Source organism: Balaenoptera musculus, chromosome 1, assembly GCF_009873245.2.
Source record: "Balaenoptera musculus isolate JJ_BM4_2016_0621 chromosome 1, mBalMus1.pri.v3, whole genome shotgun sequence".
NCBI classification, from domain to species: Eukaryota; Metazoa; Chordata; class Mammalia; order Artiodactyla; family Balaenopteridae; genus Balaenoptera; species Balaenoptera musculus.
The window spans coordinates 4,268,647-4,283,193 of record NC_045785.1 but is presented as its reverse complement, the minus strand read 5'-3'; the positions used below and the strand labels follow the sequence as shown (position 1 = coordinate 4,283,193).

General features: G+C 47.7%; 1 protein-coding gene across 1 annotated transcript; it reads left to right on the top strand.

Annotated features, from left to right (window-relative positions):
* The first annotated feature begins 5,254 nt into the window (after positions 1–5,254).
* Positions 5,255–13,344, top strand: RPL22 (ribosomal protein L22). Its single transcript, XM_036870132.1, has 4 exons — positions 5,255–5,370; positions 7,173–7,277; positions 9,150–9,274; positions 11,516–13,344. Exons 1-4 carry the CDS (start codon positions 5,359–5,361, stop codon positions 11,658–11,660), a joined length of 387 nt encoding a protein of 128 aa, XP_036726027.1. The 5' UTR covers positions 5,255–5,358; the 3' UTR covers positions 11,661–13,344.
* The last annotated feature ends 1,203 nt before the right edge of the window (positions 13,345–14,547 follow it).

Below are 14,547 nucleotides of genomic sequence, written 5' to 3'. Positions count from 1 at the left end.
CCTGGTGCCACAGTGGTTAAGAATCTGTCTGCCAATTCAGGGCACACGGGTTCGATCCCTGGCCCAGGAAGATCCCACATGCCGCAGAGCAACAAAGCCCATGGACCACAACTGCTGAGCCTGCGAGCCACAACTACTGAAGCCCGCGAGCCCTAGAGCCCATGCTCCGTAACAAGAGAAGACACCGCAATGAGAAGCCTGTGCACCACAACGATGAGTAGCCCCCACTCGTCGCAACTAGAGAAAGCCCGCATGCAGCAACAAAGACCCAACGCAGCCAAAAGTAAAATAGATAAATTTTTTTAAAAAGTTATAAAAAAACAATCTTACTAACTAGAAAAAACTAGGAGATAATACTCCAGCTGTTTTTTTTTTTTAAATAAATTTATTTATTTATTTTTGGCTGCGTTGGGTCTTCGTTGCTGCGCGCGGGCTTTCTCTAGTTGCGGCGAGCAGGGGCTTCTCTTCGTTGCGGTGTGTGGGCTTCTCATTGCGGTGGCTTCTCTTGTTGCGGAGCACGGGCTCTAGGCACGTGGGCTTCAGTAGTTGTGGCTCGCGGGCTCTAGAGCGCAAGCTCACTAGTTGTGGCTCACGGGCTTAGTTGCTCCGCGGCATGTGGGATCCTCCCGGACCAGGGACCGAACCCGTATCCCCTGTACTGCCAGGTGGATTCTTAACCACTGCGCCACCAGGGAAGCCCCCTCCAGCTGGGTTTTGAAGGATGAGTAGAAGTTTGCCAGGGGAAGAAAGGAAGTGAATTCTAGGCAGGAACTACCTATTCTTTTAAGGGTCCTCCCTAGCCCTGGTTCCATTTGTGCTCCAAGTCATAAAAACTGTGGTCAATGTTTATGGGTCAAGATATTATTCAAAGCTCTTATAGTTGTATTATGTCATCTAATCCTGACAATGTTACTATCTGAGTAGTATTTACTGAGCATCTGCCATGCGCCATACACAAGAAGGGCGCCTAACCCCCCAGGCAAGGTTAACCAAGTACACAAATAAACAAGTACAATAATGACAGATTGTGTTAAATGCTCTGAAGGAAAGAATCAGGATGATGTGATGGAGGGCAGCTGGGAGGGGGTGGAGCTGAGGACACACTAGATAACCGTGGGCAGAGCCCCTGGAGGATGAGAAAAAATCAGACACAAGAAAAGCCAGGAAGAGTTCAAAGCCGAGGCGGGAATTCCCTGGCGGTCCAGTGGTTAAGACTTCGCCTTCCAATGCAGGGGGTGAGGGTTCGATCCCTGGTGGGGGAGCTAAGATCCCATATGCCTCCAGGCTAAAAAACTAAAAAACATAAAACAGAAGCAATATTGTAACAAATTTAATAAAGACTTAAAAACAATCTTAAAAAAAAAAAAAAAAGCGGAGGCAACAGCAAGTACAAGGTCCCAGAATTTGGAAAAAATTTAGAGGAAGGAAAGGAAGACCAATGTGGGTGGAGATGAAGGGACACAGGCTGCGGGGTGAGGCTGGGGATGGAGAGCCGGGGTAAGGGTGGAGAGGTGAGAGTGGTTTCATGGGGGTGAGGGTGGTCACCTTGACCCTCTAGTCTAGAGAAGTCAGGAGTCCAGGATGGAGGCTAGAGAAGTCAGGAGTCCAGGATGGAGGCTGCACATACAGACCTGGGGAGCTGTATTTAAGGATATGAGTCTGGGGCATGCCAAAGGTCAAGTGCAGATGAAGATGAGAGGAGCTCCGTGCCCTGTGGCTCTTCAAGTCCGGGGAGGAGGGAGAAGCAAGGACACAGAGAAGGAGCAGCCAGTGAGGTGGGAGGAGAACCAGGAGAGCCCGAGGTCCTGGGGGCCCAGGGAAGAAGGGTCAGCAAGGAGGAGGGAGTGACCTGTGGTGTCAGATGCTAACAGAAGCAGGAAGAGGAGGACCAGGACCCGACCCCAGTGCTTAGCAGGGGGACATCACCAGTGACCTTGATGAGAGCTGTCCTAGTGGCTGGGGGGGCGGGGGGCAAGAGTCTCACCAGAGTGGGTTCAACAGGAAATGGGAGGAGAGAAATTGCAGACAGCACACAGAGGAAACTTACAAGAAAACTGGTTAAAGAGATTGTCTTAGTTCAGGCTGCTGTAACAAAAATATCACAGGCTGGGAGGCTTAAACAACAGAAATTTCTCACAGTTCTGGATGCTGGAAGCCTAAGATCAGGTGCAAACAGCTCTGGCTCCTGGGGAGGGCCTTCTTCCTGGCTTGTTGTCGGCTGCTTTCTCCCTGTGGCTCACGTGGCAAGAGAGATCTCATGTGTCTTCTTTCCCTTAGAAAGGCACCAGTCCCATCATGGAGCCCCACCCTCATGATCGCTAATAAATCTAATTACTTCCCAAAGGACTCACCTCCAAATACCATCACTTTGGAGACTAGGGTTTCAACTATGAATATGGGGGGACACAAACATTCAGTCCATAGTAGAGAGGAGACAAAAGGGGTGGTAAGTGACCGGGAATGTTGGGGGTTGAGAGATTGCTTTTGCTGTTTTAAGATGGGGGATTTTATCTTTATTTTATTTTATTTTTTAATTTTTGGCTGCGTTGAGTCATCGTTGCTGTGCGCAGGCTTTCTCTAGTTGCGGTGAGCGGGGGCTACCCTTTGTTGCGGTGAGCGGGCTTCTCATTGCGGTGGCTTCTCTTGTTGCGGAGCATGGGCTCTAGGGGTCTGGGCTTCAGTAGTTGCAGCACGCAGGCTCAGTAGTTGTGGCTCGCGGGCTCTAGAGCGCGGGCTCTGTAGTTGTGGCGCACGGGCTTAGTTGCTCCACAGCATGTGGGATCTTCCCAGGCCAGGGATCAAACCCATGTCCCCTGCATTGGCAGGCGGATTCTTAACCACTGCGCTACCAAGTAAGTCCCAAGATGGGAGATGTTAAAGAATGGTTGAGTGCTGATGGAAAAAAATCCAGAAGAAAGGATACATTGATGATTTCATGGGGTGGGGGGCAAGGACTCTTGGAGTGACGTCCTCAAGTAGGCGGCAGTATGCCAGACGAATGCACTAGTGTTGGGTTGACCTCAGATGGGGGCAAGGACGCTTCTTCCGCAGTAACAGGAGGAAAGGCAGAGCTGGGTAAAGCTGTTGCTGGATGGGTAGATGTGGAGGCAGGTGTGTCTGAAAACTCTCTTTGGATTGCTTCTGTGTTTTCAAAAACAGAGCAATGGAAGTCATCAGCTGAGAGGGAGGTTTTGGGGCGAGGAGCTGGCATTCTGACCAGAGGTGTGGAAACAGTCACTGAGCGGATTGTCAGGCAGCCCCCAGGCTTGCTCAGAGTTAGGAGAGGTGTCACTCGGGAGGAAGCACACTAAGGACTGTTAACTGGGTATCAAGACTTGACTCCGCGCTCCCAATGCAGAGGGCCTGGGTTCAATCCCTGATTGGGGAAGTAGATCCCACATGCATGCCGCAACTAAGAAGTCCACATGCTGCAACTAAGAAGACCGCGTGCCACAACTATGAGCCCGTGTGCCGCAACTAAGATCCGGCGCAGCCAAAATAAATAAATAGTAAAAAAAAAAAAAAAAAAAAAGATCAGTAGCAACTGCCGGAAGTGGCTACCACTCCTAGGGTGGTCTTATTAAAATGGAGACACTTAAAGAACGGGGCCCAGGAAGCTGATACCTGAGAAAGGGGTGCTGCTCAGCTGGGGCTGGGGTTTCTGGGGAGAAGAAAATGAGGCTGGTTCTCCAAGCGTTGGAATAACTGCAAACCGTATTCAACTGCTGTTTCTGGAATGTTCCAACTGTTGCTACCAGGATGAAGAAGCAGGAGTAGGTGACACCAACAGAACAGGAACAAGCAGGAAGCAAACAGGGAGAAGTCTCTTCTTTCTCCAGCCTGCAGTCTCCCCTCTAGGCCCCCGTTGAAAGAACCTGACCAGGTTGCAGGTGGCAAAGCAGAAACGTGGTTTGCAGTCAAGAACAGCAGGGTGGGGGCTTCCCTGGTGGTGCAGTGGTGAGGAATCCTCCTGCCAATGCACGGGACACGGGTTTGAGCCCTGGTCCGGGAAGATCCCACATGCCGCGGAGCAACTAAGCCCGCGCGCCACAACTACTGAGCCTGCGCTCTAGAGCCTGCGAGCCACAACTACTGAGCCCGTGTGCCACAACTACTGAAGCCCGTGCGCCTAGAGCCCGTGCTCTGCAACAAGAGAAGCCACCGCAATGAGAAGCCTGTGCACCGCAAGGAAGAGTAGCCCCCGCTCACCGCAACTAGAGAAAGCCCGCGCGCAGCAACAAAGACCCAACGCAGCCAAATATAAATGAAATAAATACATTTATATATAAAAAAAAAAGAACAGCAGGGTGGGTTTGGAATTTGGTCAACTGGCAGAGTAAGCCTGAGGGTAAACCTAGACCAGACAGCATGGGGAGTTTCCTCCCCCACCACTGTGAGCCAGGATTGGGCTTCTGCTAGGTGAGTACAGGGCACACAGGGGCTGGAGGGTGTGTGCAAGTGAGTGATTGTAACTGGTGAGGACACGACGGGGGGGGGGGGGGAGAGTAGGTGAAAGTGGTCCAGTCCATGGAGTGCAGGTCTGGGCATGAAGACCGTTGCCACTCAACTTTGGACCGTGGGCCGGCGGGAGCAGCATCTCCTGGGAGCTTTGAGTAATGCAGAGTCTCAGGCCACTGCAACCCACTGAATTGGAATCTGCATTTTTACGGGATTCCCAGGTGATTCCTGTCTATATGCCAGTTTGGGGAGCGCTGGCAGAAGAATGTTTGGAATTGGGAAACTAGAAGGGAAGAGCTGGAAAGCTGGGAGGTGATGATCGGAGTGTGGGCGGCTTGAACTTGAGGTGGTGGAGAGTGTACCTGACTGCAGCAAAGAGGGCTAGCGCAGGGAGACATCCCCCCTATCCCCCCCACCCCCGGCACCAGCTTCCAGGCTGGGCGCTTTAGGTAGGAAGAAGCCAAGTGCTCTCGGGCATTAGGACCCCAAATTAGGCCTCACCTCCCCAAGTTAGTGAGTTCGACTCCCATCCCAGTAGCTGGTAGTTTATGGTTTATTGAATTTCCTTATTTTTTTTTTTCTTTCTAAGACTTTCAAAAGTAGAGCGAACCGCTTTATTTCTCTTTGGTCTAGTCTAGCATGGCTCCCCGCTCCGATCCTTCGCAGTGGGATAGGCCACTCGGCCTTGCTCCCCCTACAATCCTCCGGACGGGTGAGAGGACAGGTTTTGCATTCAGGCAAAAGAAATCGCTCCCCGAGCGTACAGAAGAGGGCGAGATGGTGGCGACCGAGGGGCGTGGCAGAGCGATTGGTACGGCCTGAGCCCTGCGTGCTCTGCGCGCTGCGGACTCTTTGCGTCTGCGTAGTTCACCCAACTCCTTTTCTGCCTCCGCTGCGGCGATGGCGCCAGTGGTTAGTATGGCTCCGTGTGAGGCCTCGGCTCTGGGGAGAGGCACGTGGGCCTCGCCGGCCCGGCCCCTGCCTGGCTCGCGGTGCACGGCTCTCTGCAGCATCCTGCCGGGGCCGGGCTAGCAGGCCGGCCGGAGCAGGCTGGGGCGGCCGCCGGGCCCCGCACGTTGTGGGCGGAGGAGGCCGCGGCCCGAGGCGTGAGGGGCAGACCCGGGGCTCTCGGAGGCCGCGGCTCGGGCTTGGGCCCCTGCCTGCGCGGCCAGCGGGGAGCTGGGGGCCTGAGACTGCAGCCTGGGTCGGTCAGCGGCCCTTGGAGCCCGGCCGGCGTTGAGGCAGCCGAGGCCTGGGCCTGGTTACCTGGGCGGAAGGCGGGGAAGGAGGGGACCCGGCGCCCTCGGTGACCAGTGGAAAGGTCCACGGACGGTGGCCTGGCCGGCGTGTTTTCAGAGGGAGGCCCGGGTTAGAGGAGCCTTTCGCGTCTGCGGAGGAAGTTAGATCTTCAGGATGCAGCTCTACAGCCCCTTTTAGGTGTCGGGTGAGGGCCCAGTTCCATTCTCTCTCAGCCAGGCTGGGACTGGGCCCTCGCGCGGCGCCCTCACGTCACTCTGGCTGCAGATCGTTCTCCCAGGTTACTGGGCGGAAGTTTTCCTGCCCTTCTCCTTTGCTGGGACGCCCTTGTGGACATTTTCGGCTCCTCTCCATTTTTCTGCCTGGGTGGGCTTGTAAGGCTTCTAGGCATTTGTATGCTTTTGGTTTAAAACCGTGGTGGGAGGTATGGAGACCATTGCTGGCAGGTCTTTTATTTGCTGATTGTATATTTCCGGGGCTAGATTTTTAAACCAGACCTTCTGATTGTTACTAGGAAGACATGTTAGGGGGGAGGAAAAGTGACTTGGTGAAAGCTAAATGTTTGAAAAATTGACCCAGTTAATACAGGTTTTAGGTGAAGTTTTTTGAGACGTGAAGAGAGGTAAGATGGGTTCTTGGAAAGGTCTTTCTAGATTCTGAAAGGCTATTTCAGCTGCAAGTGCGGGTAAGTAGGTTGTCCAAATGCTTTTTTTTATGGTGTTACACTTGTAGACGGAGAAGAATCATATAAGGTTTTTTCTGAGAGTGAAGAGGCTGGAACCTTGTAGTTAAACTAGTGGTTTGAAACTGCTAGATTGAATCAGTCAAAAGGCCAGAAATTGTCGCCAGTAATGTTATAATTAGAACCTGAGTTTTAGCTTTACCCTTGTCCCAGCTGGGGTTAGATGGGCCGCTAGGATGTGTGGTTCTGGTCGCTGTTCTGAGAAGGTAGATGAGACAGGACGAAGGGAAAACGGCTAAACTGGATCAGGACCCGAGTCTGGAAAGTTAGGACACGAACTTATTGCAGATTAAAATTGTTTTGGGTCCGCAAGGCATGTGCATGCCTGTGTCTTAATCCTGGAAGAAAACGAATGAGTATTTAATTTTATTTTGGAAATTTTAGGGCAAATAAGAGGAAACGTTCATTTTATTGTAGTTCATAAGCTAACACACCTTCATGCTCATAGAAATTGGGGAGACTGGAAAGTGTACGTGGGTCAGGAGTGCTAGAATGATTTCCCCTTCAAGAGGGCATGACCCCAGGTTTATAGAGCAGCATTTTGAGTAGTATCCAGCCTCCACTCTTGGCACCTTTGCAGGGGAACACAGTTTCATGGTTTTTGCATTTGTGTGTACTTTTACAATTGTAGTAGTTTTGCTTTTGTTGAGTTTTTTTTTTTTTTTTTGGACTGGTTATGCCTTCATCTCTGTTATCATTTGTATACTTTTCTTAGAAAAAGCTTGTGGTGAAGGGGGGCAAAAAAAAGAAGCAGGTCCTGAAGTTTACTCTTGACTGTACCCATCCTGTAGAAGATGGAATCATGGATGCGGCCAATTTTGTAAGTTACACCCTTGATGCCACCCTGGGCAGTAGTGAACCCTTTGGGTCGTTGCTGAGAAAACCTCCTGGAGCATGTTTGCTGGCGGGCTCCGGCTACTCTGCTGTTCTGGCTCTACTGTTTGAGCCTGGAGCTTTGTCTCGTTCTGTTTCTAACCCTTGCTTTCCTGTGTAGCAGTTGTGAGGAGTAAAGGAGATGCACTCTAGCACATCAGTGCCAGAGAACTACGTCATCATCATCTTCTCCTCCGGTTTCCAAACATGATTTTACTTAAAATTTACAAGGAAACAGGCACACCTTTGCACTTGGGTGTGTCTAAGTGTAAGCTGTGGGCCCTGACCCTCAGGGCCAAGGGGGTGCCTGTGACCTGGGCCTGATGCTTGGCTCTGGGGCCTTGGACAGATGGCAGCATCTCCTTGAGTTTTCTGTTTTATTAAGCATCAGAGCTTCAGTGTTCATGTGAAAATACCTTGCTTGCTGATTTGTAATTGGAGCTTGGTTTTTTTTCAGGCCTTGCTCTGTACTGATTTTTTACCCTCATGTTGGCCCCATTCCCCAATATTCCTCTATTTCACGTAAGTCTAGAATAATGAACCTCATTGCCACATTTTTGACTCTGCAACTTGGTTTTGGCATTTTACTGTTTTCCTCTCCAATAGCCAAGCTTGGGGGAATTCAGACATATTGTGCAGAACCCTAAATTGACATTTTCTCTTTAGTCTCCAGAAGGTCAACTATTGCAAGATAAATATTACAACAAGAATAATTTTCAAATAAAAAAATTAAAAGTTTGGCTTACAGCCACTACTTACAAAGTGTGGAATTTGGGTAACCTGTAGTTCACTGCCCTCTTGTAGATGCCTTTTGTGTCCTGGCCTGTCCTGCAAAAAGTCCTTCGCTTGACTCCTTAGTTCCTTCTCCAGCCAGTGACTTCTTGCTTTTCTCCGTGGCCTCTTGTCCCTCGTAACTTGTGGCTTCTTCCAATTTGTGTCTGGGGTGGTCCTGTTCTGACATTATTCCCTTCTCCCTTCCTCCCTCTGTACTCATCTGTGTATGTGACTGTCTTCCTTCTAGACGCCTCCTTAGGATAGAAAACACAAGTCATTTATGAGTCTGAGATGCAAAGGTCAGGATTTTTGACCTAATCACTCTTTTCCCCCGTCGCCAGTTAACATATTGTGTATTGGAGTTTTTAAATAGAGGGCTGTAGGAGTTGGGAGCTGAAGGGACTTCATATCATTGCAATAGCAAGAAAACCAAAAAAGAGTCCTCCTCTTTGGTCGGAGACTCCTGAAACCCATGGAAGTGAATGACCAGCCCAGGCTTCCACGGGGCTTTGCCCAGAGTCCACCTCTGGGCTCCTAGGCCACTGTCCCTTCTGCTGTTCGGTGATGGTGCACGTGGCCCCTCAGCCGATCTGTAATTGTTTTGGTCACTGTATGTTTTTGTTCCTTCTGCTGGATTGAAGACGTATTTTCTCTTATCACACAGAGGACAATGCTTTATATGTCTTAGGTCCAGAAGTTGCTTGTCACTGTGGTTGCCTGTATCTTGTAAGTTTGGGCCTGGGTTTCCTGACTACTCTTTCCCATGACCCAGGAGTCAGAGCCTTCCATGGCATAGAGGCACATTGACCTTGTGTGGGAGCAGTCACGTATGTTCATGCTAGGATGTTTTCAGTTACATATGTAAACAGTTGAATAGTACCATTTTCTAATTGCTGTTCCTAGATTTCGGATCTTTTGCCAAAGATTTTCTTTCTTCTTTTCCGTTTTTTTTTAAGATTGAACATTTAATGAACTATATTTGCTTAGAGTTGGGAGTATAAAAAAAATGAGATGGGTGAACTGGTCAATTTGATGATTTCTACAGGAGCAGTTTCTTCAGGAAAGAATCAAAGTGAATGGAAAAGCTGGGAATCTCGGAGGAGGTGTTGTAACAATCGAAAGAAGCAAAAGCAAGATCACTGTAACTTCCGAGGTGCCTTTTTCCAAAAGGTATGGGAAAGAGCTGAGCGTCTCTTGCCTGCATCCTAGCGCTGAGCTTCCCACCCCACCTTGGCCAGGAGTGTTACTCCACCTTGAGTAATCTGCTCTGTGGTTACCTCTGTTAACCTCTGGAGCAGTGTCCAGTGTAAGGGGCTGGTGAATGAATGGATGAATGTTATGGTAGTTAAAAGTATTCAACTCTTAGTAGTTTTTTACAGTTTTGTTTTTCACAGGCTAAAGTATTTCAAGCAGTAAAGATGCTCGGACTTGCTTAGACTGTGTTCTTAAAAGTGAAGATATTGCTTCCTTTGCCTCTAGATGACGTTGAAGAGCTTTCACTTTTAATTTTATGGGTTTTTTCCCCCCTGTAAATGCTACTGTAATTAGGTGAGGGATCTGAAATCTCAGTTTAGACTGAAGCCACTCTGTTAATTCCTGTGGGCCAATTTTTTTAAGTTGGAGACATCAGTTCACTTGCCCTGCTATATTTACGTCTTCTGTTTTGAGAATGAGGTTAAACACACGTTACAAGTCACTAAGGAATTGGACGTGTTTATACCTAGCTCCTAGCCCAGAGCCTGGCGTATAATTCTTAGGAGCGTTTAATCAAACTGAATCAAACAGTGGGAAGTTTGAAGTGTTAGGACAAGTTGGTTATAGTTAAGCCTTTGCTTTTATTTTTATTTATTTATTTAAAGAATAGGGTTTAATTAATCAATTAATATTTATTGGCCGTGCTGTGCGGCTTGCGGGATCTTAGTTCCCTGACCAGGGATTGAACCAGCACCTTTGGCAGTGAAAGCGCCGAGTCCTAACCACTGGACCGCCAGGGAATTCCCCTTTGCTTCCATTTTTAACTAAAACAGTCAAGAGGTGACTTTAAAGCTAAGTGAACTACTCCTGTTCTGTCTGACTGCGTTATTTCATTTGTGCAGAAGGCAGTTTGATGGTGTGAGAGATGGGGCAACTGGCGGGCCTCCAGGGTGTGCTTAACACCCACCCCACTGGGCTTCTGCAGAGCTCTCAGGGAAGCGCTTTTAACCTAGCTCCCCCAGCATTCTATTAGAATACTCACACCACCTAAACTTTTGAATTAACCACCTCACCTGAATACAATATAGTAGAAATAAATGGAAAAAAAAGAATACTTTTTAGATGAAACTAACAAACTGATTTATTTTTATGTAGGGAAAGTGGGTAGAATTGAACTGAGATCTTCACATCTTTGTGAAGATTGCTTTGTTGGCGTAAGTAAGACAGTTGAACAGTGTTCATTTCTTGGAGGTGCTGAGTTTGTTGGTTGGTTAATGTTTGGGTCCTGGCTACAGTGCCACAGTTTGCCGTGCGTCTCGTTTAGTTTGTTTAGTTTGTACCGGTCTGAAGAGATGCAAGTATCATGAGTCCTGTTTTACAGAGGGCGAACCTGAGGCCTGGAAAGGTCAATTTGCCCAGTGGTGGGTTTGCTGGGCATTCTGTTCCTCTTTGTGGCTTTGGGAAGATGCCAGAGTAGATAAACCTCAGGGCCTCATAAGCAGACAGCTGAGAGAAGAAACAGGGTTGCGGGCTTTCTTTTGAGCCCAGGAGGCATCGCTGCCTTTAGGTGAACAGAGTTTGCTGACAGCGCTGGGCAGGTTGGCTGCTGGGCTCGCTCAGGCCGAGGCAGCCGCTGGGTGGATGGATTAGAGAGGCCAAGTGCTCTCGCTGCAGAGTCGCAGTCAGGGCGTTTGCCGGGCGGGGGGTGGGGGGGTTGGGCGTGGGGAGATGAGCGTCATGCAGCAGGAGTGAGCGTGTGTGTGCCCTGCCCCGGCCCTCAGCCCCGGTCCCAGTAACCCAGCAACCTCAGTGGCAGGTTTCAGTCAGTGAGGTGAAGTACTTGGAGCTCATTGGAAATCCAGCGGTTTCTCAATAAAAGGTACTAAGATTGTGTGCTTAATTGCCAAATTACTACCTTGATCTCTTTCCCTAGTGGTCGCTAAAAACCATTTTATAGGTGAGGGCTATTGTTTCATGGACAGCAGTCCCATCTTAATCTGTTCTCATTTTTATGTCCAGGTTAGATGAAATGTGACTGATGTTTATCCTCGTTAGAGCATTGGCTGGGTATATTTGCCTACCTTTGCCATTTTTGAACCATGGGAAAACACCTTCAATTGTAATGACTTTGAATGCAGGGGTTTCATAAAAGTTAGTGTTTCAGAATGTAAGAAGGCTTTGTATCTGGTGCAGTTCTGAAGTGTTCTTTCTCTGCAGGTATTTGAAATATCTCACCAAAAAATATTTGAAGAAGAATAATCTCCGTGATTGGTTACGCGTAGTTGCTAACAGCAAAGAAAGTTACGAATTACGTTACTTCCAGATTAATCAAGATGAAGAAGAGGAAGAAGATGAGGATTGAAACTCAGTTATCTGGAGTATTTTGTATGAATTCTTAAATAAAATTTAGGAAACAAAATGGTGGCTTTCCTTGTATCTCTGCAGTGTGGATTGAACAGAAAATTGGAAATCATAGTAAAAGGGCTTCACTTGGGCTGCCACTCACTTACTTGTAATTAAACTTTTTTTCTGCTTGAAAATTTCAGTTCTTTTGGTAGAAGTACCAAAATGGATAAGTCTCCTTCAAGGGAACTGACTACTGTTTGACATTGAACAGGTGGATGAGGGCGTGGAGATGTGAGTTCAGTTAGTTACTATTTTACCCAAAAAGGGGTGGGTCAGTTTCATCTGGTACTTTTCTCAAAGATTGAGGAGTACAAATGTGGGAACTCCTGATTCACTGAAAGCAGATCCAGTGACTTGTTTCTGAGGTTCTTTTTTTGGGAAAGTGGCAGTGTCGATAAAATGCAGGCTTCTGGGGCATTTTGTCTTTTCATTTTCTGATTACAAATTACTCTTGACTCACACGGTTACTATGTATGTTAATCCTTTTTCTTCCCGTAGAAATAAAATGTGGTCCTGTTGCTTCGCATATTCTACTACCCCTCGGGAAAGGGTCAGGAGAGCGACTGTAAAAGTCGCAGGTGTTCAATTAAGGAGAGGTCTACAAAATACGAATTTGTAAATAATCATTGTTTCTACAAGTCTTTGTACCAGACTGTCACTTTGAACCCCACCAGGGGGAGCTGGAGATGAGGAATAGTGGAGCTTCCAAAGGTGGGTGTTGGTGAGGTTCCCTGGGGTCAAGATCAGAATCCCAGAGTTCTGGAGTCTTAACCACGGGGGCAGATGTGAAAGAGAGGGGCCTGGGAGACAGGGTGAAGAGAAGTGTTGAGATGCCCAGGGAGTAGTCCCTTTCACACCATTTAGGCCACGGCTGGGCTTAAAAGTCATTCTACAAACACATTAAGCAGGGCCAGACTGAAAGGGCTTCCCACGATATTGGGGGTTCTGTCCTATGTGTAGAGGCTAGAGATCTGTGAAAGGTCATTAATGAGATCATAAAGATGTGATTGTTGCTGACAATATCAAGAGTGACTTTGAGAAGAGACCCTGATGCCTTAGGGTGCCCTCTAAAATTTAAATTTTACAGGAATATCTGCATTGTCTTAAGATTACGTTGTATCAAATTCATGTATTTCAAGAGCTTGCCTAGGGTGCCTTTCCACACCTGAAATTCTTGTGATCTTTCTAGTTGCATAGCTGGAAATTAAATGTTTTGAGTCGTACCTTGGCTCCAATTTAACATTTGGTGCTCCTTGGGTTGAATTTAACATGTTGAGGCTTCGTAATTTCATTTGTGGTAAAGGCTCTAGCATTTTCTATTTCTATGCAAATTTCTTGAAGCAGAATTGTTTGCATGTTTCTCTGCCCTTGAGAAGGCAGTGTTTCTTTCAAATTTAACTGAGGCATCAGTTGCTCTTTGGTGCTGTCCATTACCATGATTATTAACTTTGTTAGCAAGTTTGTGACTTGGGTTTGCAAATTTTACTTGTTTGTTGCATTGATGTTCCCTTGTAGTAATTCTTAGTTCGGTTGTAAAAAAATTAGCCCTGGGCTGAAATTAGCATATAAGTTTTTTTGTTTTTAAAACTATTCCCAGAATTTAAAACTTGTAATAAAATTGAAACTTCTTGGTTTTTCTATGCCTTTTGAACTCTTGTATTTTGACTTTTGATCACATTTTATATTAAAGTGGCTAACGCATGGCTACTATTATTGTACAAGGCTTTTTTTTTTTTTTTTAAAGGATTGGCATGTTAATCTGTTTAGCAACAATGAATTGGTTGTTTGTCCTCACTGATGAATTGCTGTACCAACAATGACCTTGGACTTCATTAAGCTTGAGAAGAACATACGTCTTTTATTCCCACTTTCTTCACCCTAGTTATGCCGCGGTGCCTCAGGTTCTGGAGTTGACTTATAACCGACCTCTCCGTGTAGAATTTCTTCAGACCCAGAGCCGGAGAATAACGTTGCAAACACATGACTTTTTCTGATGGATATGTGATGTGAACTTGAATTACATGGCACCCATTATCCCAGCTGTGCCCGAGCCACAGTTTAGACCCATTTCACCTGCCTGATCAAGGCACAGGAAGAGACTGGGTCTTGGAGCGTTTCAAGCTGAGATTTAAGTGCATAAAGGCAGTGAAATAGGAACTTGGTGCAGCCTTGTTTTCAGCTGACTCCAAATCCAGCATGGCCTCACCCTTGGCTGGGTCAACACCATCTCTCATCTGAGGTTTACATTTGTTGTTTTCCTTTCAAAAGCCCCTGCTACCCCCTTCTGTGGCTTTTTCAGGGGTGAAGGTGTGCTTTTTTGAGTAGTGCCATCCTCCTAGCATTTCGGGATGAGCCACGTGGTGAAATAGACCAGTGCTGGCTGGTAAGTGGTGCCTAGCACAGAGGTGTTCGGAAACATTGGTGTCACAGACGGGGGAAAGTGGGAGAGTTTGATCACATCAAATATATTTTAAGACAGTTGGTCAAAATTACAGAATGTTTTGGGGTATTTAGACCTCAGCCTTTTTAGGCGTCTCTTGGTTTCTTGGAAGGTGAGCAGGACCCCAGTAAGGTGATAATGGTCCCCTGGTCCATCACTGACACGCTCGGGGGAGCCTGGAAGCTGGCTTGCCTTCCTCTTGCTGCCTGGCCCTTCTGCTGACTTACCCCCAAACTTAACAAGGCTGTAAGCAGGGCCCTGTGCGGGCCCCTTCCTGTGAGGGGGGCACATCCCTAGGAGGTGGGTCCCTGACAAGAGACAACTACAGATTTGGGAGTACCAAGGGGACAGGCTTCTGCTTGGTAACCTTGGACAGAGCCAATATATTTTAAAAAATAGTTTG

Excerpts from the sequence above, each read along its gene's own strand:
- RPL22 (XM_036870132.1), top strand. Across the intron at positions 7,278-9,149 it reads TCATGGATGCGGCCAATTTT|GAGCAGTTTCTTCAGGAAAG; the intron begins GTAAGTTACACC and ends TGATTTCTACAG. Across the intron at positions 9,275-11,515 it reads GAGGTGCCTTTTTCCAAAAG|GTATTTGAAATATCTCACCA; the intron begins GTATGGGAAAGA and ends CTTTCTCTGCAG.